Source organism: Triturus cristatus, chromosome 1_2 (assembly GCF_964204655.1).
Source record: "Triturus cristatus chromosome 1_2, aTriCri1.1, whole genome shotgun sequence".
NCBI classification, from domain to species: domain Eukaryota; kingdom Metazoa; phylum Chordata; class Amphibia; order Caudata; family Salamandridae; genus Triturus; species Triturus cristatus.
In genome coordinates, this window is record NC_140580.1 from 1,143,671,918 (window position 1) to 1,143,697,006 (window position 25,089).

Here is a 25,089-nt window from a genome sequence, read left to right on the forward strand (position 1 = left end):
TACGAGAAGTCTTTCTTCTCAATAGCCCTGGCGTGTTCTAAAATTCTGCATTTCACTAGATGTATAGTATTACCCACATAGCACTTTTTACATGGGCAGACTTAACGATAAATGCAATAGGGATTAGTGCAAGTAAAAAATGTATTACTGGTTCTATGCTGTTTTTTGCCAGGGATCTCATATGTAAGAGTTTTAGGACTGTTCCTGCACACTTTACATTTGGAACACGGAAAGAATCCAGTTAAATTAGTCATTCTTGGATTTTGTGTAATTCCTTTGTAATGGCTCTGTACAAGAGTGTCCCTAAGGGACCGACTGCGCCTGTGGGTAATTTGATCATAGTCAGATAAACTTTTGCGCATCACAGTGTCAGATTTAAGAATATGCCAGTTGCGTGAGATGATCTGTCTTGCTGCATTTGAATCACTCGACTGTTGTAATAAATCTCGGTGTATCTCCTTGATCTTTACTGGGCTGAATCTTCTCTCTCAGAGTGTGTCTAGGAATCTTTTCCACTCTACCTAGAGTTTTCTGCAATAGTGATGGTGAATATCCTCTCACAGTGAATCTGTCTATGGCCTCACCAGCAGCCTTTTGAAAATTACTGTCTCAAGTACAGTTCCTCTTGAGTCTCAAGAGTTCCCCATAGTGGATACTATTCTTTAAAGAATTAGGGTGGTTGCTATGGGCCTCAAGGATCGAATTCCCCGCTGTCTCTTTCCTAAATAGGGATGTACAGATTTCGCCTTCTTGAATAAAAACTCTTAGATCAAGAAACTCTACTTCAGTTGCACTAATATGTCCACTGAAATGGAGATTAACTGTTATTATTTAATTCCTGAATATAGGACTCTGCCTCCTCTCTTGAGCCTTTCCAGAGAATAAAAAGGTCATCAATATACCTGTACCAACCAACAACAGACGAGACCCAGTGGTTGTTACATTTGACCCAGGCCACCTGCTTCTCCCACCAGCCTACAAACAAGTTCGCATAGCTGGGGGCGACGCAGGTGCCCATCGCCATCCCTATGACCTGTCTGTAGTGTTTCTGTAATAAAATGATGTTATTAGTTAAGCAGAAAGAGAGGAACTCAATTAACATTTCATTATGTTCCGCGTATTTCAGGGATCTGCCTTTGAGGAAGTAACGTATCGCATGGATACCGTTTTGCATGATTAATGCAGGTATATAAACTTGTTACATCAAGTACCATCATCAACCTGTCAGATTCCCACGGTATATTCAATATTATTCTGATGAAGTCTTGTGTCATGTATGTAAGATGGTAATAATTTCACAATCTGCAAGGAAGTAATGTGTGTGTATATGTATGTATATAGGTTTTTACCCCCCTTAAAATGACCCTTTCCACCAAAAAACCCATACCCACCCTGAACCCTAAAATTACCCCTGGCACCCCAAAACCCATACTCACCCTGAACCCTAAAATTACCACCTGGCACCCCAAAACCCATTCCTACCCTGAACCCCAAAATTACCCTTGGCACCCCAAAACCCATACCCACTGCGAGCCCTAAAATTACCCTTGCTACCCTAAAACCCATACCCACCCTGAACCCTAAAATTAACATTTGCACCTTAAACCCTATGCTTACCTTTCAACTAAATTAGTTGTAAAGGCATGCGTGATAAAAGCATGTGCCATGTAACATCCGTGTTGCAATGGTTGTTTCCCAATCCAGAACAGTGCTTTTGAATCTGCTGCGGTGTAGGAAGAAAGATCTAACCTGTGTAGGGAGAGATGGTGAGACAGCCATAAGAACAATGCCAGTTTTGGCAAGCACTGTCAACAGAGTTTAGGGAACCGGCACAACACTGCCCATTGGTAAACGCTGTGCCCGTAGTGGTACATACAAGGTATAAAATTGTTCATCTGTGGCTTATGGCACACGTAAGAATTTGTTTGAAAGAAACATTTAATAAACAGTAAAGTGCATTGAACATGCCACTAATACCGCAATAGTGAGACACCCTGTATTCTAGTAGGCTTTAAAAAACGGGCAATACAAAGGCAAAGAGCCCCTACTGAGGGGTCCGTATAGCATTGCAACACCGGCACAACTGGGCGCAGCCTATGATGAAGCATGGCACCCTCCTGGGGGTGTAAGGGCATTCAGATCGGAGCACCTGGTCTCCCCTTCCCCCCCCCCCTCCCCCCCTGTCTCTCGCTAACCTCTAAATGGTCCTTCTGGATATTTCTTCGCATCCACCCATGAACGCTCATTCTCTCCTCTGTTATCCTTCTTCCCTCAAGGAATTGCACCCCACTTTTTTTGCAAGGTTTTCCTTGGAAGCGTGGGTGCTGGACCTATCTAAACAACTCCTTGTCCCTCCCTTTATTATTTACTCCCAGTAAATCCACATCTTTTATTAGTCCACAAGAGTCAAGTCAGTAGCCCAGAGTTGCTTAACTTCACACCATGGCTCCTGAAGTCTTAACGTTGCGAAGATGTTTGCTGTGCCACGGCCTCTTGTAGCTGAAGAAAGTTCAAAGCAGAAGTGATTTGTGGCTGTTTGCCCAGGAAAAGAAGGCACCATTCCCAGCATCCTGCCAGTAAATCGTGTAACCTAGCAGTAATTCCTAACCCGTGGTCCACTGACGTTTGGGGTCCCGCAACGGCTACTCAAGGAGTTTGTGTCGGTTAGGAAAACTAAATAGTAACGCATTACTAAAGTATACACACATTAAAAAGGATAATTGAAAATGCACTGTAAATGTAAAGGAATTTAAAATTGAATGCTAAAAATTAAGTTATCCTTGTATTGCTTTCCGGGAGCAGTGTAAGTACAGAGACAAGAATCTAGTATCGGCAACGGGTAACCTCAAATGAAGCACTTCTGGCCTTCCAAATTAAATTTAGATATCTGCATGTTTTTGTTTGTGAATTAATTAAAATATTTCATAATTTGTGTTTTGCTTTTTCTGAGATTCTCTGTATTGTTTTGAGATTCAAATCCTAGAAATTACTTAGAAGGGGTTCCAAGTTTCCAGCAATGATTCATTGAAGAACTGACCACGTACTCGGAGGTTTTTAGAGGAAGTTAAACGAGTTGCACGGTTAGACTGCACCGAATATGATTCTCACTTTCCTGATGTTCCCATCCATTAGAGCCACTGTACAGCTGTTCTCCCAAATACTTAACGTTGAAAGTGACTTTCCTGATTGCAACATCTCTCCATAAGCAGTTAACAATGTTAAGGGCTTGAATTTCAGCAACCGTATTAGCAGATGCACAAAGACGTGTTTGCTATGCATGCTCATTATTTAAATGGAAGTGTGTGCTTGAAATCGCTTGAATTGCCTTTTGATACTTGTCCCTAAAGGGCAGTCAAAGGGGCACTGTGCACACCCTGAGTTTGAGCATCACGTTTTGTCAGTAGAGAACTAAGGAATTCAGAAACACACGGCAAACTTCTTTTGCATGCCAATGAAAAGGCATTTTGTTGTGTTATCCAGTGGTTACATTTGTATTATTCATTAAGTTACTTCAGACAGCATACACAAGAAAACAACATTCCTAACTCTTGGTTTCACTCAGTGATCTGTGGAGGATCACTAGGTCCTTGGTTCCTACTTTCACTGACTATCACTGTGTTGCTATTCAAGTGAAACGGAAGGCGGCCATGCAGCAGAGTACTTCAAAGAATCTGTATGCTACCACCTACACTCTCCTCCCCTCCTTTGATGGGGTATGGGAGTACAGCGTTTCATTTGATGTTCAGCATCTGAATATAGTATAGGTTGATTCTACAAAAGGAAAAGGTTACGTTCCTGTATTACATGTAACCCTCCTATCTCTGCTGAGGTGTGGCAGCTGGCTAGACTTTCTTTCTGTACTTCATCGCTTCACATTACTTACCTTACTAAATACACAATGACAAGGACAATTTAATCAGGTTTTTTTTCTTCAAGATTGCATGATACAAGATAGCCAATTCAGTGTTTCTTCTTCTCTCTACTCTTCTTTACAGCATGTGGAAAAGGCACACCATCTGGGACTCCTGCTGTTTCTCCCCCTCCGTCCTGTCTTATGGATGAGCAGACCCATACCGCACACGTAAAGAAGGTTAGCCGTCTGTTTCAAGAGCACAAATTTCCTAGCTCACAGGAAAAGTCCTGGATATGTTTTGCAGAAGTCCACCCTCACCTTTGTTAGTGTTGACAGCTATGTGATTGTGCTTTCCAACCCGTCCTACTTTCTCAGCTAACTGTATTAAGGCTACTTTGACAAGAAGTCCATTCTTCCTTTGAAGTCCAGCTTACTTAATGTTTTTAAGTGTAAAAGGACTGGATAGAATTCCTCTGTAGGACAAGGGACAACTTTACAAGAAGAAATGTGAGGGCATCAGTCTGCTCAGATTACAACATAGCTGTGAGTGTAGACTTGTGTGCTGCGTCACTTGCCGCTGCGGTCCTTCGTTTTGGTATCTTTATGAACACTGACTAGCTCTTCTATGTGCAGAATCCCAGAGCCCTTGAGCAAGAGTGAGTACCTTTGATATTTAAGCCCCTACAATGCCATGAACGTGATGTTCACATCCACCGCACTGCACTGCTGGCGTGGTGGGCTTGAATATCTCAGACTTGAATATCTTATTGTAGGAAGCTGGCATTTTATGTAGTGTACCAAAATTAGGTATACTGTAGAAAGTCCAGACAACCCTTATTGGCCTACAGAGCTTAAATTAATAATCCAAATGCTCTTTTGTGGCAGTGGGGGCGAGCAGTCTAGGCTTAATATAGTTGTGTTAATGTATTTGTTGAACACAGAGTCAAAAAATGAGACACATACTCAAGGAGAAGCTGGTGAACAATTTAGAAAAATAAGTATTTTTATATTTATTTTAACACTAATAACTTTTTTATGGAGTAAATACTTTTCAGTTAATCAGTTTTTTGCAGGTAAGCAACAGTGTTCACTCAAATCCACTTTACACGGTAATGCCCCCCTCCTTCCCCACCGCCCCGTCACCATAAGTCCTCTTAAGAACTTATGGTGGGGGGGCAGGGTCCAAAGTGCCACAAGCAGTTCAAGTTCATCTGCCCTGGAGTGCCCAGGTGCAGAGGTGCTGGAAGGGTTGGTAGCCTTGCACGCTACACTGTAGGCAAAAGGGGGGAGGGGGCACCTAGAAACTGCTGCAGAGGGGAGCTTGGGGACACAACCGGGGGCTCAGTTCGTGAGGGTCTTCGCAACAGGGACACACAGTTGGTGTTCATGTGCCAGGCCAGGGAGCTCGGATGCAGAGTTTTGGTCGCCTGGGCCCGTGTATCAAAGGCACTCTCGGTCAGACCTGCAAAACAGGACAGCTGGGCCACTTTCGGTGCTGGCCTCTGATTCTGACGTCCCTCGTCGGCTGGTTGGTCTTTGTGGTGGTGGGAGTCTGGATTGGGCTTCAAATAAGCGTTGGTTGCTGCAAGCTGTCCAATTTCTCTGGGTATTTGTCTAGGGTAGGTCCTAGGGGTCCTGGCATCTCCCGACTTAGTGGGGAGACTCATCTGATCTCCTGGAGCATGGTGACCTCCACCTGGGCTGCTGCTGTGTCCGTGGACCCGGTTGTCAGCAGATCTGGGAACCGGATGTTGCCATCGGTGCCTGCAGGCAAGTGGCTCCTCCACTTCAAAGGAAATGCTGATGGTTGGCAAAGTGCTGGCAGCATTCTGAGGCTTTTGGAGGATGCACAGCTGCAGGACAAGTCTGGTCTTTGCAGTTGTCTATACAGAAGCAGGCAGGGTTTGGCGCCAAGTCTACAGTCTTCAGTTCTTGTGTTCTTCTGCTCTTCTTTGCCCTTCATCTTCCTGGGTCAGGCGAATTTGAGTCTGGCACCTCTGGGATATTCTGAGGGTGAGGAATCTGCGGCTAGATGAAGTATCCTCCAGAAAGTGTAGGGAAGTAACTGTTTCTTTTTAACCAGAGTAACTAACTGTTATCCTCTCTGTGACTGGGTTTCCCCTCAGGTCCATAGATGTGTATCCATCAGTCTCATTCATAGAATCCAATCACTATAGCTGTATATCCTGTACCCAGCTGATGAGTCCATGACCTGATGTTACCTAGAAGTATTTTCACTCTTGGATGAAGATACCTTGAAACTTATTAATTGTCATCTAAAGAAGGAAACCTCCTTGGGGGGGCGTGGCGTGACGCGCGACCATGATGGCCGCCAAACTGTAGAGCTCCGCAGTGTTGGTGCCGACATCCTGAGAATTCTCCTGCCGGGGGCTCCTCCCGGGTGCAGTGAACTAAGGCGGAGGCGGCCCTTCCACACCCCGACGCATCGGCGTGGCGACCGGCACGCGGGGACTCTGTGTGGGCGGCTGGGACCGTCTGCGGGCTGCGGCCGGTGACAGAGTGGTGGGGCTGGAGCTCGGCGCTCGGCCGCGCGCCTGACTACACGCCGCGGCTTCGCGGGAGCTCCCTGGGCCGCGCCGGAAGTGGTGACAGAGCGGCGCGCTGAAGATCGAGCCCCTGGGACGGTGCTGCAAGTCTGCGGGTGGGTTCAAGCCTAGTGCACACGCGGTGCAAGCCGACACCGGAGAGCTCGCCGGAGCGGGAGGTGACCTACGCTGGGGGAGAAGGACGCAGCCGACCTTTGGGCCGAGGATATTCTGGCCGGACATGGTGGAAGTGAGACACGCCTGACGCTTAGGCGGGAGACGTCCTGCGGTCCCGAGCCCGACGGAGCGTGATAGCCCCATCGTGGAGTGGTACTGTGCTTCTTGTTGCGGCGCCCGGCTGCCTGCCCCACGCAGACGGAGGCAGGCACGGGGGGCGGCCCTGGCCCGGCAGTAACTGTGCCCCTGGACGCTCGGCCCTTGCGGAGGAAGGCTGTGGAGGTGACGGGGGGCCGGAGTGCGAGACGCTGCCCGGTGCCCGCATTTCGCGGATGCCTCGCTGTTCTCCACGCTACAGGCACTGGGAGCGCGACGATTGGAGCAGGCTCATTGCTGGTGGTGTCCTTGCGCCCCTCTGCCGGTTGTGCCTCGTTGCGGGGTACAGCGCCGGCTGAATCCGGACTCCTGGACGTGGCGGTTCCCACGTGCGGAGTGAGATTGCGGAAGACCGCGTGGGAGTGTGGTGAGTGGCCTTCAGGAGCCGCGGCAGACCTGCGCCTCGGAGGTGTCTGGGTCTGCGTCACCCAGCCAGTGGCCGCCTGGTGGAACGAGACGGATCGAGACATCTTCCCCCCGCCCCCATCTTGCTGGGGCTGTGGGCTCGCGGATGTGGCAGTGAGCCGGCAGAGACTGAGACGTTGAGGGGGGAAAAGGCCTGCTCAGACTAAGCTGAACTTGGTCGCTGGTCGCCCAGACTGCGGGCGGATGCCCACTGCACAGCAGCTGGTCATGGGTCGGCTGAACAATGCCCCGAGGGATGGCCAGACACCGACGGCCGGCCCAGGCCGGGTCGCGACGCCTGGGGACCCTGCTGCGGCCCCACACACTGAACTGCTGGCGGCTAAGCTGGATTCTGTATTGGCCGCAGTGGAGCGGATCGGTTCCTCACTCGAGCAAACGAGATCATCCTTGGAGGCCCGTATAGATAAGGTCACGGTCGACTTCACGTTGCTCCACGCGGATCACCGCAAGTTAGCAGACAAGGTGGCGCTACAGGGGCAGACTCTGCAGGACGTACAACCGGTTGTGGCCACCCATATGGCCGCCCTCCAAGACCTGATTGACCGCGTCCACGTCTTGGAAGATCGCGTGGACGATGCCGAAGGACGTTCACGACGCAGCAATGTGCGCGTGGTGGGCCTGCCGGAGGGAGTGGAGGGGCGGCAGCCGGAACATTACGTGGAGGAATGGCTGCGCACTTTGATCGGACCCGAGAAGCTCTCGTCGCACTTCGTAGTGGAACGGGCCCACAGGGTTCCAACACAGAGGTCCAGCCCCGGATCTCGGCCAAGGCCCTTCCTGTTTAAGCTCCTTAATTACAGGGACAGAGACGTAGTGCTCCGTGAGACCTGGAGGATTGGCGACATCGCCGTTGGCAGTGGACAGGTACAATTTTTCCCAGACTACACCGCCTTGGTACAGAAACGCCGCAGTAATTATCTGGCGGTGAAGCGCCGCCTGCGGGAGTTGGAGATCTCATACGCCCTTCTGTTCCCTTCACGTCTACGGGTGGTCACCACTGACGGCACCCGCTTCTTTGATACCCCATCCTAGGTCTGGGACTGGCTGGAGGACACTGGGCGCAGTGATGGCCGGCGGCCGCAGGGCGTGGAAGTGGCTCCGCGGCGTGGCAGGAGGTCTCGGCAGCGCAGGGGGAGAGGACACCGGCGAGAAGAGGGGCGGAGCCTGGGGGTGGCTCCCAGCCCAGAGAAGAGCAGAATGGAACGGCGAGAAGCGTTAGCGGCGGTGGCTACTCTCGGGTCCCCGGACAGCAGGAGTGGAGAGGCTGCCCAGGAACATGGCGGACTGATGGCTAGCGGCTCCTCTTCCCCGTCCACCAAGATATCGGATGACCAGCTGATGCCCCTGGTCACCCCACAGACATCAGACCATGTGATGTAGAACAGTGCCGGGGAGGGGGGGTCGAAGTCATCGCCACGGGTACTCCCCAGAAACGGGCCCTGACTCTTGCAGACTGACGCCGCTTGGCCCGAGCCTGCGTGGCCGACGGAGTGGTGAGATATGGACAGGAGGGGACTTGTTTTTGGACCTCTGGGGGGTTGGCGGGGGGGCTGAGACGGGGAGGCGGCAGGGCTGGTGTTCCTCCGTAGCAGGGGGAACACATGAGGTGACAGACGTGCACACCTGGGGGTTTATGTTATGGGGGTCACGCACTCCTTGGACTTATGCTGCGCCACGGGAATGGGAGCCTCTTGCACCACATGTACACAGGCACCTCGTAGGGGAGCACACATACGCAGCGGCCACCACTCGCCCGCCCCATTAGCCACAATTAGGCTAAGTTAAGTATTGTGAGCATTGCCTCATGGTTTGGACGAATACCTTTAGAGGGATTTGCCCTGATAGTTACTTTGGCCTGTTCACATACACGATAGTATGTTTCTGCGTTGTTGTTTTGTTGGGTTATCTATGCAGCTCACTACATAGTCCAGTGAAGGCCCTCTGCCTCCTGCCCTGGGGAGGCGCCCCTGGCCCCCGCCACGGGCTCGCGATTCGGCTTTACTCATGGCTGTTACAAATGTAGTCACGTGGAATGTCCGCGGTATGCATACGCCGGCGCGTAGGTACTCAGTCTATGCATACATGCAGCGACACGCGGTGGCTATAGCTCTCCTGCAGGAAACGCACATGACGTTGAGGGAACTGGGAAGGCTGCGCATGCGATGGATGGGACAGGTGTATGGCACTACATGCTCGGCACACGCTAGAGGCACGCTGATATGGGTACGGGCGGGTACCCCGTTTGTCTGCTTGGAGGTGTTGGTGGACCCGGAGGGGAGGTACACCCCGGTGCATGGGAGGGTTGATGGGCAACAGGTGCTACTGGGGTCTCTTTACGCGCCAAATGTAGATCCGTCCTCCTATCTGGCCAGTCTATCGGCGGTGCTGGCACCATACGCTGGCCTTCCCTGGCTCCTGGGGGGAGATTTTAATTCCGTACTTGATGTATATTTGGACCAGTCCTTCCCGCCCCTGCGGGGCACTCAGGTGGGGTCGAACGCCAGGGCCCTGGCCACCTGGTTGTCGCATTGGACCTTGATTGACCTGTGGCGGAGCGTCCACCCGGACGACCGCGTGTATTCATTCTACTCGGCGGTTCACGGCCTCCATGTTCGGTTGGACAGGGTGGTGGGCACCCGTTCGGTGCTTCCGTGGGTGACTCGAGCGGAATATATGGGCCGGACACACTCGGACCACAATCCCCTCATCCTGGGACTCCGGTGGCGGACGGATAGACCTCCTGTTCCGACCTGGCGCCTTCAGACGGTGACCTTGGAAGATTCGGAGTTTCGTACCTCCCTGGGTACAGCGATTGACCAATACTTTGACCTTAATGAGGGCTCCACGGATAGTGAGCTGCTGGAATGGGACGCCCATAAAGTGTATATTAGAGGGCACTGCTTGGGTGCGACATGGAACATTCGTAGGCAGCTGTCGCAGGATCTTGCCGCCCTGGAGTCCCGCCGCCTCTCCTGTGAATCGCTTGGGGAGGGTGGTGGCGTGGACCCGGGCTGCCTATTGGAGCTCCGGGCACGCCATACCGCACTTCTAGACCGGCTACGCTGCCTTAACTATGCGGCTCACTCCGCTCGGGTACATGCCACGTCGGACAGGGCTGGGCGACTCCTGGCCTGGCTGATCAGGCAGGAGACCGCTCGTGCCCCAATAGGTGCCATTACTGGCCCGGACGGCACGCTGGTCCACACCCAATGGGAAATTCACCAGGCATTCACGGCGCACTATACCACTCTGTACAGGTCGACTGGGAGGAGACGAGAATATGACTTAGATGGGTTCCTGGAGGCTCTAGAACTGCCCGTGGTCCCGGAGGAGCATCATGCCTCCCTGGAATGCCCCCCCTCAGTAGAAGAGATAGGAGATGCTATCTCCTTGTTGGCGACGGGGAAGGCGCCGGGGCCGGACGGGCTACCGGCGGAGTACTACAAATCGTACCGAGAGTCTCTGATACCTAAACTCCACAGCCTTTACTTAACTGCACTAGAGAACGGCACACTACCGGAGTCGATGAAAGAGGCCTACCTGATTTCCCTACTTAAGCCGGGACGCGACGCCGTCCAGTTGGGATCTTACCGCCCGCTCGCCCTGCTCAACACGGACTATAAAATCCTGGGGAAGATACTGGCGGAGAGGTTGGCGCCGGTGGTGCCCACACTGGTGCACAGTGATCAAAACGGCTTTGTGCCCAAGCGCAGCACTTCCCTCAACTTGCGGCGGTTCTTCCGAGTGATGGAGGAGAGCACCCGACTCTGGCCTCGGGCGGGCTGCCTAATCTTAGACCTGGAGAAGGCATTTGATTGTCTGGAGTGGGGGTACCTGGTGACCACGCTGTCGAGATTTGGATTGGGGCTTGGCTTTCTCCAACTAGCGGCACTTCTGTATAAAGGCCCAACGGTGAGAGTGCGCACTGGCCCGTACATCTCGGACCCCATCAAAATCGGCCGTGGCACCAGGCAGGGCTGTCCGCTGTCACCCCTCCTGTTTGCACTCGCAATGGAGCCGTTAGCGGCAACACTCCGGAGGGACTTGGCGGACGGCATTCCGCTGGGAGATGCGGTACACCAGGTGTCCCTTTATGCGGATGATCTCCTAGTCTTTGTCAGAGACGTGTCTTCTATCCCTGTGGGGCTGGAACGTGTCCTGGCTACCTTTTGAACAGCTCTCGGGACTCCGGGTGAATGCAGCCAAATCCTGCCTATATGCGTTCAGGGGCGACACTCAGGACCCCGACTACCAACTTGGTGGGGTGCGAGTGCAGTGGCAATCGGACACCTTTCGTTACTTGGGAGTCCAAGTCTATCGCAGGCCAGAAGACCTGGTGGAAGGCAACCTGGGACGAGCCGTGATGGCGATTCGGTCTCAGATGGCATTCTGGAGTACGCTTGCCCTGTCGGTCACTGGACGAATAGCGCTTGTCAAGATGGTGGTGCTGCCTTGTCTGTTGTACTACTTTGCCAATTTGCCGCTGTACATACCGGCGTCTTTTTTCACCAGCCACATGCGATCCCTCCGGGACTTTGTGTGGGGAGCGGCACGCCATAGGGTCGCGCTGCCCAAGCTATGCATCCCCGTAGGCCAGGGCGGGCTCGCGATGCCCTGTCTGGAACATTACTATTTGGCGGCGCAGTTACAATGGGTGGCCCGGTGGCTGGCGGACAAATGTCGGGAGGACACTGCGACGGCGGGGAGCCCTCCGCTGGAGTTGGCAGAGCTCCTACGGATCTTTCACCCGACGACGGCTGCTTTGCTGCCTGTGCTGTTAGCAGTGGCGTGTAAATGCTACCGCAGAAGCCTCCGGCTCACCAGTACTAGGATCCCTTATGCCCCGGCTATACCCCTGGAGGGTTCTCCTTGTGGTCAGGACACGCTTGAAGCCGTGGAACTGAGGGACTGGCATGCGGCTGATATCCACACCCTAGAGGACCTGTTCCGTGAGGGAGTGCTTTTGCCATTTGAGACCCTTGCGGAGGAGACGGGGCTGGCGCGGGGCCAATTTCTCCGCCATCGGGCACTGATGGAGACACTGGCGGGGCACTGGGGAAACTTGCGGGAGGAGCCGGAGCAGCACTTGGTGATGTAGATATTGCATGTCTTGGGCCGAGGAGGGCACCTGATTCGATGGTTTGCCGCGGCCTTACGCACACACGCAGCGCCAAGCCTGGGGGCATTACGCAAGAAGTGGCAGGCGGACCTTGCCCGCCCCATGGTGGATAAAGAATGGGATAGGGTGCTGCAGGGGCCAAGGAGGGTGCCGAGAAATATGAGATTCCGCCAAATACAGTTTTTCGTCTTGCACAGGGCCTACCTAACGCCAGCTGCCATTAATGGATATTTCCACCGTGTGGACGCAAGCTGTCCCCGTTGCGCAGAGGTTGATGCTGATCTGCTTCACATGTTGTGGGGTTGCCCGGGACTGAGTGCATACTGGCAGGTGGTACACGAGATGCTCCGCGAGTGCACGGGACGAGAGATTCCCCCTGAATGGCCTACTTACCTGTTACACCTCTTTCATCGGTCGCCCGTGGTTAAGGTTGCCTCTCGTTTTATAGACCTGGGGATCATAGTAGCAAAGCGACTTATCACTAAGCGCTGGAAGGCAGACGCGGCGCTGCTTGCACGGGCGTGGCGCGGCTCTTTTCTGGTCTGGGCCAAGGCGGAGGAGGTGGCACTTCGGAGGGAGGAAACACTGGGCCTCCGGGTGACACCAATCGCATCCCAATGGGGAGAGATGCTGCAGGTCCTGTTACGGCCCGATGGGACGGCCCTGGCTGGGGACGGTAGCGAGTAGCAGGAGCCGCGTTAGGCGCAGGGGGGCTGTCCGATCTGGTGGGCTGGGGCGGCGCGGGGGGTGCCTGAATTGATATCGGCGACCATGCATGCCGCGACTCGGATGATAGTGGGTGTGACGTTCCTGGGGGTGGGAGGCCGGAGGGGGGGGCTTACCGGGGGTGGGGGGGGGGTTCGAGGGAGAAGGGCATCTGGAATTAAACTTGTGAGCTGCTGTTGGATGTTGTTGTTTTAGTTGAAAGGTTGTAGAAGGGACAGTCCCCCAGTTGTAGGATGGGCAGTTCAGCGATGTTTGAATATCGATCTGGGGGTGCACTGGGAAACATACGTCTTTGGCAAAAGTGACTGCGACTTGACGCTTTCCGCTAGTGATGGGACTACAACATTGCGCGTAATGATAGTTTTCCTCGCAGACTCACAGGTTACAACTTTAATCAATGCTAAATGCCACTTGACCGGTGCACAGTGTTATGATTCTATGTGATGTGTTCTGCGATGTTGCTGTGCACCAGCTGTAATTATGCTCTCTGCCATTCTAAGATGTATCGTATGATTTTCACTGCAACTTACAACTTAATAAACAGATTTCTAAATAAAGAAGGAAACCTCCTTTCGTTTCAAACTTCTTTTCAGTGAAGGATTCACTCCTATCGAAAAGGACTCCTTGCTTTTATGTCAAAGATCAGTGAAATGCACACACATTTAGTAAAGCAGTTTATATCTGAATGAATTGCATCACAACATGCTATATGATGGTCGGACAACTTCTCCGAATTATCCTGAAACATTTATATTGTTGCCCTGGGTGGCTGCTTCATTTCTGCTCCTGCTGGTACTTGCAGAGGCACTGCATCTTCGACGATACTTCTTCCTGGCGAGAATGCTGCACCTCTTGTTGTTTTGCACTAATACACCACCACACACAGCTCTGCATGTACAACTCGAATGCTTCCCCACTGGGCTGCGCATGCAGCTCCAACAGACTTCCTCAATGCTTCTGGTTCTTTAACAGCTCTGCATATTCTTCTCAAATCACTTCTTGTGTTGCTGAAAGTTCTTATTATTTCGGGGCATAGATTGAGTAAGGTACCTGTTTCATTGAAGGAAAGGAATATTTCATACATGTCTCTTTGTTACATTTCAGGATGAGCGGAAAGATCCAGAAAGAGCATTCCAGCACCGAGACCAGCACAGTGCAGGTAGGCAGTGGACCATGGTGCTCTGACTCACCCCTACATTGACCCCTTGTGACATTGGGCCGCAGTGTTTATCACCAAAGCTGCTTTAGAGTTGTAAACATAACACCCACCAGGCGTGGCAGGTTGTATACCTGTGAAATGGGAACCTGGTGATGCCCAGAGTAGGGAGGTAGTGGCCCCCCGAGAAGAAAGTCATACCACTTATTGTAATAAGTCACAGCTTAAGTTATACTTTGAAGCATATTGTGTTGAGGTTTTTAATTTGAAAATGTTTGATTTGGAAATTGCTAGAAATTAACTGCCTGACTAGGGTATAGTGCACTTGCAGCTGATGGGTGAGCCCCACTTCGGTAACTGGGGAGGCACCACTGACTCTCAAACTATAGTATCATAGCTTAGCGAACAAGTAATTAATTAATGAAAAGGGGAATTTGCATGGTCTGAAACCATAAGGGAAGGGCAACAGATGCTGAATGTTTTCTCTTCCTAGTTATGAAGTGGCTCATTAACATCTACAATTCTCTACTCTGATCAAACACCCTCCCCCACACCACACACACACATTTGTTGTACTGAGTTTACAGAGTATATTAAATTACATTTTCATTCATTCAGATGAATCTGGTGGAACCCAAAAAACAGTGACTCTTAGCGAGCTTCCCAGAGTGATTGAAGGCCTGGTTTCCTCTCAGGACAGTAGCGAGAAAGACCACGAGGAAGGTGAGTGTTGTGAGCGCTTGTCTGTGCACCTACTTTGAAAGGGGAAGCCTAAAAATTGCTGACTGGCCCCACCCTCCAGTGGTACATTTGTTGCACAGATTTAAATTAGCTTTTGATGTGGGGAGGATGGAAAGTCTTTTGCTGCATAAAAGCTTAATTTAAACATAGCACAGAGAAAATATATATTTTGTCTTCACTTGATATGGTTTGTCTTCAGTCTTTTTGTTTGTGTGCTTGACATCTAGTTGTGTGTATTTATGGAGTGTTCCAAACAGCATGGATGAATATATGGAGGGGACTGCAGGGTTGTTCCTGCAGTTGCCGGTGATTGTTCTCATCGAGCAGTGTGTGAGGTCTTAACCAGAGCCTAGCATGATGAGATTACTTTGGAAACTGCTAAGCGTACTCTGGGGTTAGGATGCATGTCTGGGTTTGTGAGCAGAAGTGGTGTTAATGGGAGAATAGCTGTGTGAGTTTGTCATTTAACTTTTGTCAACTTTCTCGAAGGGTAGCAAGGTGCTAAGCATTTGGATTACTGCAGCAAAGCTTTTATTTAGAATCAAGCAAAGCTTTTATTTAGAATCAGTGTGTTTGGAGCTAGTGGTAGTGCAGTAATTGGCTAACATTGAGGATGTGTGGGGCAAGGCAGATTTAGTGGCTGATGTGATGGTGAACTGGTTCTTGTGTTAATGGCAAGTGTGGAAACTCGAAATCGGTTTAGAAAGTTTTGTGACTGCAGCTGTGTGTATCCTTGTAATGATGTGACAGTAATGGACTTTCAGTTGAAAGAGTTATCGGCGAAAAGGGGACCTTTAAAACCAAATGGAGAGATCACCTGTACCAGAGGAACCAGTATACGGAAGGGCTTGTCTGCACAGCGAGGCTGTGGTGAATGTCCATAGGGAAAGTTGGAGTAGTCTCAAGAAACCTTTGAGAAAGTTCAAGAATCATCCAAAATGACAAACCGCATGGGTGCCGTTCGTGAAGGGAGAGCCAGAGTGCCTGAATCTTTTAATCTACGAATACCCTTGGTCCTGGTGTTGGTGTCACTGACCTTTCCACTTGCCTCAGGAGAACATACGCCTTTGCACGCTACCGCTGGGAAGGTATTAACGACGGGACTGCGAGGACCAGCAGCCCCGCAATCGCCATCAGCTGTGCCCTCTTCCCGCCACGCCCAGATGCTATAAAGTGACTCACGGCCCCCGTCTGAGCCCGTCCGAGACCGATAGAGGCCGGGCCCACCCACTAACATTTGCGGTCTAAGGCCTGTACGGTGAGGATCAGCCTACAGGTGGGGCCCTGAGTCGCGACAAATAGGGTCAATTGTCCCTTGTGCCCGATTTTACATACTGTACAATGGAGAAGCCTGGAAACACAGATAGGATATCCCTGTTGCCATCTGGAGGAGCCCTAATGGGAACCCTTGACAATTTCCTTGTGCGTGTTCAATCAGTACTAGCCAAGGACATAGAATTAACCGAAAAAAGGTTGTCACTAGATATCCTATGTGATATGAGGTCTTCCTTGGGAACCATTGTCAACGCTAGATCTCCCCCGTGCTACAAGTCTGCCATGCAGGCCACTACAGGACCAGCATCTTCCTTGACGGAGGAGTGTAACAACGATGCAATAACATGCATTTCCCCTTTACCTGATATGTCGGGTGCAACGGCAGAACGACCGCCAGTAGGTACTACTGTCCCACAATCCAAGTCTTTATCAACCATTAAGACCCGTTCTGCTAGTACTACCAAGGGGGGTCCTGTCCAACAGCACACAGGACTAACTTGGAAAAAAAAACGTAGAGGTGGCCAACAGACTGTGGTGGGAAAAAATGCGAACCCTGGTCCCGTACTTGGCTCAGGGAATGATCTTGCTTCATGCCCCCAAACCATTACAAGCGAAGAAAGGGCAAATTTATCACTACCCGTGGGAAACGACCTCACGAAACAGGAGGACTTAGCGTTTTGGAAAAAACTGGATTGCATTTTAAAAAACGCATGTGCTCCTATTTACGAAAGGTTGGGATCCATCGAAAGCAGACTTGTGTGTATGGAACTCTCATTGGCCACGGCACAGCAACGGGGTGGTGGAAGGGGACCCAGCTCCCAACTGGAATGCACTAATGAGCAGACCCAATGCAGTAAGACCAAACCCACCACTAATGGCCAAGCCAACGCTGCTGCAAATATTAACTTCCTAGCTTCCCACGAGCCATAGGGTACCATGGCGATTGATAATCAGCAAGGTGGAAAAAATCATCCAGTCTGCGGCGGATCCGATGGAATAGGGCCCGACATAGCTAGAAACGTTGAGCAGCCTGCACAGGTACAACCTCTGGGGCAGGCCTCCCCGGGTCTGATTGATATACACCTTCCCCCAGAGGCAGCCCCATATGCGGTGGTCCTAACTGGGGTTCCACCTCTGGCAACTGGTACTAGGGAAACGTATTGGGACTTAAAGAACAAATGCATATTTTGGCTCAATGCTAAACGTCCCTTGCCAGCCAATATGCGAGCTGAAATCTTGTATGCCAGGAGGGTAAACTGGGTGGGTAGAAGTCAATAAAGGGGGACTGTGTCATCATCAACTTTAGGGACAGGTGTTGTGTTGAATATATCTGTGGATGGTCCCATGATGTTGTTTCTCCATCTTTAATTAGTACTGTGCCATTGTCTTTCTTCTATGCACCGGCCCCTTTGCCTTTGTTTGGGTTACCTGGAGGGAAATTCATGAAAATGGGTTACCCAATGGGGGATATAAGGTCTTTTAATCGATTTGATGTACTATCCGGGTTGACTGACTGTGATTGACAGAAGTACAGTAGTAGATGCCCTAGTCCCAAAAAGGCATACGTAGTCTTTGAGATAGTGAAGGCTAAAAAAACAGGGTGGGATGTTCATAACAGCCAACCTTAGTGGTGGCAGTGTCGAAAATGTGTTGCCTGCCGTAATAAAAACTAATAGGGATGTGGAGCAAGGCCCCTGCCCCGAGCTAGGACAAAAAAAATCAACTATTATTCCTTCGGTGTTAAATATAGGACAATCTAAAGGGATCCCTAACACTGTCGGTTGCACAACGTTTTTATCCTGGAATGTGGCGGGTATGGGATCTAAATTAGCGTCACCTCTATGGTCAGATTTCATCGATGACCACGATATCTTCCTCTTCCAGGAGACATGGTCTGTAGAGCCCGTATTTAGGCTAGGCTACCTGAATTTTTTTGTCCCAGCGGTTAAAAGGCCAAAGGGTCAGCCAGCAGGAGGCTTGGTCATATGGGTCAAACAACGTATAAAGTGCAATATTCAACTTATCCCAAACCAGAACAATGACATTCTAGGAATTAGGCTAAATCTTCCATCAAATTTGCACATAGACGTATATAATGTCTGTCAGGGGTTTACCAGGCGGCAAAAAGTCGGAGGTGGTATCAACACTAAATTCCCTTGTCGAGTCTAGACCTACTGATGTGTTCCCACTCGTAGCAGGTGATTTTAACACGACCTTTGAACCATTGGGCTGTCACGACTTGTTCTTAACGGAGGAGGAGGACCTAAGATGGGGCATCCCACAGCTCGAGATAATGCCAGCAAGTAAATGGACAGACGCTGCCCTGACCTTAAAGGGGTTCTGCCTGGCCAACCAATTGAGGGCGGCCAATGGCAGGACCCCTTCTGACAGGGCACGGTGTAAAACCTACGATAATGGCACTAGGTCCAGCACTATAGATTATATCCTGGTCCACCTTGGGATGTGGCATGTTCTCGAGGACATGATGGTTAAACCTCGGATCGAAAGCGATCATAACCCACTAGTAGCCTTTTTTAGATCGGGCTTGGGGGAAGGATCGGAAGGGGCAACTGTTATGAAAGGTCCGACTACTCGGTTATCAAATGATGAACGTCACCTTAAGTGGGGAAAAAGTTGCAGAGCACCCCGACCTTGTGGATAGTATAAAAATCAACCTCGACGAGGCGTTGTCATCAATGAGGGCTGGCTGTATTAATAGTCAACCTTACTCAGTTGTAGAGAATATACACAGCATACTTTTTTGCCAAGCTCAAAACTTACTTCTGCAGACCATCTCTAGCAAAACGAGCTTACAGAAGAAAGCAGGAGAATTGGTTTAATGCCTCCTGCAAACAAGCTCGGGAAGAGCTAGGATCTGCGCTTAAGTCTAAAGATCCGACTAAGATAAAGTTAGCTCGTAGCAATTATAAGAGGACACAATGGAAAGCTAAAAAGGATTGGGAAGTGAGCGAGTGGCAAGATCTCAAGGTAGCATGTAGTGGCAAGAACCAGAAGAAGTTCTGGGATATTTCTAAATGGAAAAGGGGAGAAATAATCGAAAGTCCACACAATTGCGTTCCCCAGGACTCCTGGATAGAGTTCTTCAAGAGCCAATATGCAAAAGATGCAGAGGATACTAGTTTATCCTACCAGGAATGGGGCTTTTACAAGGAGCCACCCTTTAGCAGCAAGGAGGCCGACAGGGCGCTTGATACGGTGACCCAGGGCCGCGCACCTGGTATGGATTCTATTCCCGCAGATGTGTTCGTACACGATAGGCAGAGATGGCGCCTTTATATTACCCACTTGGCCAATGCTATTGCCCAGGGTATGGCCATTCCTCAATCCTGGAAAGGAATTGAAATTGTCCCGATATACAAAAAAGGGGACAAATCTTTGGCTAGCAACTATAGGCCCATTAGTCTAATAGATGCTATACAAAAAGTTATGGGACGGCTGGTCTTGGGCAAAATCCAATCCTGGATGGAGGATGGTAATATCTTGAGTCCTCTACAGGCTGGGTTTCGTCCCAAGACCAGCACCATTGACCACGTTTTTAGGTTTTTGATACTTTATTGGAGGACAGTGGTATTAGAAAAAGGCGTTCTGTATGCAGTGTTTGTCGACCTGCGGGCGGCTTTCGATCTAGTCCCGCGTGGCAAACTGTGGCGAGTACTTCAGGGACTGGGGATGGCACCGGAGTTGCTGGCACTTGTCATTCGCTTACATGAGGACAACTTCGCTCGGGTACGTTGGGGCCGGCAGGGAGAGGTTACGGATACCTTCCCCGTGGAGCGGGGAGTGCGACAGGGTTGTGTCTTGGCACCCACCCTGTTCTCGCTCTTCGTTAACGGGGTGGCCGAGTTCCTCTCCCGGGTCCCCACGGATGCCCCAGCTATGGCTGGAGCTCGTGTCCCAGTCCTCATGTTTGCGGATGATACTCTGCTGATTTCGAAAACTCCGAGTGGCCTCCAGCTCACCTTGCGGCGCTTCGAGGAGTTTTGCCTATCGCGTGGACTAGAAATTAATGTCGCCAAGACCAAGTTTATGGTGCTCAATGGCCCCAGACCCAATAAAATCTATAGACCTTTCAAAGGCGCAATTCTTATGAATGAACATGCGTTGGAATAGCCATATAGACCTCATTATTGAAAAATCAACAACAGACTGGCATTCTATTGAAACGATTTAAAACCTCGCAGTGTCAGCCAATAGAGCCACTTCTAGAGATCTATACGATGAAGATCCGTAGCTCATCTCTGTATGGGTCTGAGCTATGGGGGCATGGCAAAAACCCACAACGACTGAACGCCATGGAGAATGAGTTTATTCGGAAAGTCGCTGGCATCCCGCAAAGCACTCCCCTGTTACCCCTCTTCTGGGATCTCGGCCTGAAATCTTTACAGGATACAGCTTACCTGTGTCCTTTGCTGTATTGGTGTAGGATATGGTCAACCAAGGAGCTTAGTCATTACGCCTTGGGTTTATAGGAAATCATAGAAAAGGATTCCTTCCACAAGATAGACTGGCTGAGGTCTGTAAAACTGTTACTCTATCGCATGGGATTGAGAGACCTTTGGGATGACCCTTACAACGCGGTCTTCCCTTCAAAAGAACTTGTGAAAATTAGATACTGGGAGTTGATCGGATCGGAATTATTCACCAAGGGGTGTTCATCCCTTATATCTGGCAGATTTCTGGAATTTAAGGCTTACGCCAGACTGGAGCCGTATTGGGGTCTAATTGAAGTACCGTCTGATCGTAAACTCTTTTTTCAGTTTAGGATAGGTACACTTCCGATACGATCATTCACATCTAATTGGGTAGCAGGGTCCCAAGATAAATGCCCAAAGTGTTGTGACAGGAACGAATCTATGAGTCATTTTGTTCTTTTCTGTCCTCTTTATACCATCCCATGTAAGAAATGGGTACTACCCGTCTGTCGATTAATGGGTATCCGAAGGTATGAGGAGGCCATGAGAATCCTGTCTACAGACCCAAGCCCGACAATTTCAATCGCAATGTCAAAATACATAAAGTGGGCCTGGGCAATTCGATCTAGACTGATTAATGCTAAAGTGACTTGCGACTAGGCATCTGATTAGCTTGTTTTATCGTGTGGACTGTTCATTGTTGCATTTACGTGTAGTGACTATTCTTTTCCATATCTTATAATGTTGTTTCACAAATGTAATTTTGTATTGATCATTATGTGCTGATGCATTTTGTTTTTATATATGGCTGTTATATGTCACTTTTACCACTTAATTGTCGAATAAAGTATTTGAACTGAACTGACAAACAGCATGTGCACCCCATAGTGCCTTACTCTGTATTAGGAACAGCAAATAGCATGCTCCTTCGTTAATGTAATTTACTAGTTGCCACTTTCTCACAGCATTGACCTTGTTTTTCAATATTAATGAACACAGTCTCTGGAGCATACCGAGCCAGAAAAAGTAGTTGGATTCTGATGGGCAATCTTGTTTTGAACCGATGAATAGATTTGCCTTTCCAGTTATGTTAGAAACCGTAAGACCTTAAGGTAACAGAACGTAAGGTATCTGAAAAATAGGACCTAGTCCATAACAATACAGAAAACTTCCAATATTATTGTCTCACAACAAGCACAAAATACTCTAAGTACTAAATTAGAAAAACAAGTTAAAAGTGGTTCTTAAGTTGCACTGTGAGGTCTTTTAACCCACAGAAAAGGCCTGCATTTATTGCCGAATTATTCATCAATGCATGATGTAAATGTCTTTGTTGTATATTAATCCCAAATTGTTCAGTCCTATATACGTCTTGGGAGTGTGAACACTCCATTGTGAAACATGTTTGTATTTGTTGAACTCCTATTTGACTCTTTTCTAATACTGAAGGTGACGAAAAATAGCATTAACATATTCGTCCACTTTGTCCTTATAAGCTGTACTATACATATATACATGCATAAATGATATATTGTTAAATAAAATAGTTAAGGTTCATAGTTATTCCATAACTGAAATAAGTATCCGAGAGAGCTTGCCTTGAAGTCTCCTGTTTTTGTTCCAAAGGTCGTGGTTGGTCGATAATTAAGTGCACCAAGGATTCAAAAAATCCATTGTTCTGAACAATGACATTGAGTATTTGACAGTAGAGGACTTAAGAGGACTCCGGTCTACAATGGACACTGTCCAGAGATCTGTTCAAATACTGAGTCTCTGGTTGGACTACTCCAGCTCAAACGATGAAAGTGTCCTGTCCTGTTTTTTGTGGTTGCATCCTAAACAATAGTAATCAGTCCTCATTTAGCAGAGGCGTGAGTAAATGCTTGATGAAAACATGCTGCTGCTTCTGGTTTGTACAAGATTGTTTGTCTTTGTTTGTGAAAGTTGTTTGGTATTGTCTCCAAGATTGTGGCCAGCAGCAGCCTTTCATTAAGGGCGGAGGCCCCTGTTTTCCTGATATGAAGAGTGAGTGTCAGGCTGAGCAAAGATTGGGTAATATATAGTCTAAATGGGCGGGCGACTGGATGTCCAAGCTGAATTTTTGTAGGCTGATATCTCAACCCGATGAACATGACCTCAGCCTGGCAAAGCGCCTCGAGGACCCATTCCTCATGATGATGGGTAGAGTCACTGATAGTCTTGGACTTGTGCACTTCAGTTATAAGCCCCAAAGTGCCCAGGACCAAGTGAATCAGTGACGCCTCATCACAGAGTGTGGGGTGGGGGGGGGTCTTCAGTCTCACTGACCCCATCCCAGTCTGTGATGAGCCAGGGACTGACACCCCCTCTCAACTGCCTTTTACTGGCTGACCTGAGGTCAGCCAATGAAGGAGGCAGCGGCAGTCCCAGCCCTTCTGGAACCACTGTGGCTTCCCTCCCCAAGATGCTGCAGTATTTGTTTGATTCAGCCGATTAGGCAGCTCATAACATTGAAAGATTTTGGAAGTTTTATAGGCATTGCTGACTGCTTTATCAGCTTGTAACTTGGCTTGTCTTTGGAAGTTTGTGTTAATTGAAGCAACAAGAGTAGGCCAGGCAGGGACATTTAACATACAAAGCAGCGGATGCTTGCAGCAATAAATGCATGTTCGAGGCATGTGGGCTGTAGATACACATGCTTTGCATACTCCCATCTAGTGTTTGGGTTCGGCTGTTTGCATTTTGGTTTTTTTCCCGAAGAAGTCTTTCCTAGTCACAGGTAAGGGGATTCCTCCTTTCGGTGATAGTGCGCATGGGCATCAACTCCATTGTTAGATTGTTTTTTTTTTTTTGCCATCGTGTTTTGCCATCGGGTTTGGAAGTGTATTGCTGCGCTCTGGTTCAAAACTGTTCTTAGGGTTCCCCTCGGTGCACAATTAACTCTACCCTTGACGGTATTGTTATCATATGCGTTCCCCTATTCTCCGGCTATCAAAGTTCGGGAAACACTTTATCTTCGGTCGGAAACATGGGGAGCGCCACTCTGGCCTAGCCGCGTCGGTCCACCCTCCTGCCGATGGAACGAACACCGTTTCAATTCTGTACTCTGTGCCACGCCAAGTACCCTCGTACTGACCTACATCAAGTTTGTAACTTGTGCCTGTCACCGGAGCACAAGAAGGAAGACTGTGACATCGGCAGGTCGTTTCGGTCGAAGAAAATTCTAAATGGTCATTGGGCTCGACGACTTGAGTGCTTTGGTGTTTCATTTCAACACACTCCGGACATCTTCGGTGAAGAATCCGAGCATGAAGACATCGAAACGTCAAAAGAAGAGGCCATCTTTGTTCCAGAGTCTGATTCTGAACTCGAGATCAACTTGGAGTACGAAGAAGTGCCTCCGGGACAGGGTGTCATGAGTACTGAAGACCCCTTGCCCCCCAAACCCTTTTCCAAAAAGCATAATGCTATTGCACCACCTCAGTCTTCGGGCCAAGGTCGGCACTGAGACAATGTTTCCGACGCCCTGCCACCCGGCTCGGCACCAAAACATAATATCAAGCCTTCCGGCTTGGGACCGAGTTGGCCCAAATCATCTTCGGATCTGAAACCCTCCGGTTCAGAGGACCAATCTGGTTCGGAGTCGAAACCTTCACATCCAAAACAAAAACATGCTTCGGAGCTGAAACATTCCACTTCCAAAAGCAAATCTATCTCAGTGCCGTAATCAAAAGACCGCCTCTCCGAGCCTCCCAAACCCATTTTAGACCTTCTCAAAGCTAAATTGGATCTGAAACAAAAGAAGATTTATATGAATACTGATACAGGACACATTTCTGCTAAAACACCAGCCAAACGCAAACTTCTTCAGTGGACCCTCCATATAAAATCCCTCTGAAGAACAAAAGACCTGGCTACCAGCCCTGTTAATCCTGCCCCGCAGTCTTCTCCACCTCTACCATCTTCTCCACATTTACCATGTAGAGATCCTTTACATATAACACTTCAGGGATCTCCACATACACAGCCAGAAAGGGATGATGTTGATGAAGACACTCATTTGCCTGTAGACCCATGGAATGATTACACCATTGACCCTCCATTGGATACTGACCCAGACCTTTACCCTGCAAAGCCATCACCACCAGAAGATAATGTGGCTTAACAGGAACTCCTCGCTGGAGCAGCAAAGTATCATGGGGTGGCCTAACATAAAGAGTCCTTAGAAGAAGACCTTTTTATTTGAAACTCTTGGCTCCACACACCGGTCAAGTCCAACACTCCCTATGCTAAAGGGCATGAAGAGGCATGCAGATGACATCTACAAAGATACTGCGCGAGCACATATTTTAACTCCCAGAGTCCATTAAAAAAAATATAAACCTTGACCATCTGATGGTGTTTTCCTCAAAGGACGATTCCCCAGTGGTCTCGAATACTCGCATTAGGGCTAATTCACAAACATCTGGTGATGCACCTCCACCAGACAAGGACCATTAGCT

General features: G+C 49.5%; 1 protein-coding gene across 2 annotated transcripts in view; it reads left to right on the forward strand.

Moving 5' to 3' along the window:
• The window catches only part of TSC1 (TSC complex subunit 1), a 296,095-nt gene that overhangs the window by 177,094 nt on the left and 93,912 nt on the right, over positions 1 to 25,089 (forward strand). For both annotated transcript variants that reach the window (XM_085613904.1, XM_085613905.1), the window contains exons 11-13: positions 3,996 to 4,090; positions 14,108 to 14,162; positions 14,778 to 14,882. In XM_085613904.1, the coding sequence (XP_085470030.1) occupies positions 3,996 to 4,090; positions 14,108 to 14,162; positions 14,778 to 14,882 (255 nt within the window). The remainder of the gene's footprint in view (positions 1 to 3,995; positions 4,091 to 14,107; positions 14,163 to 14,777; positions 14,883 to 25,089) is intronic.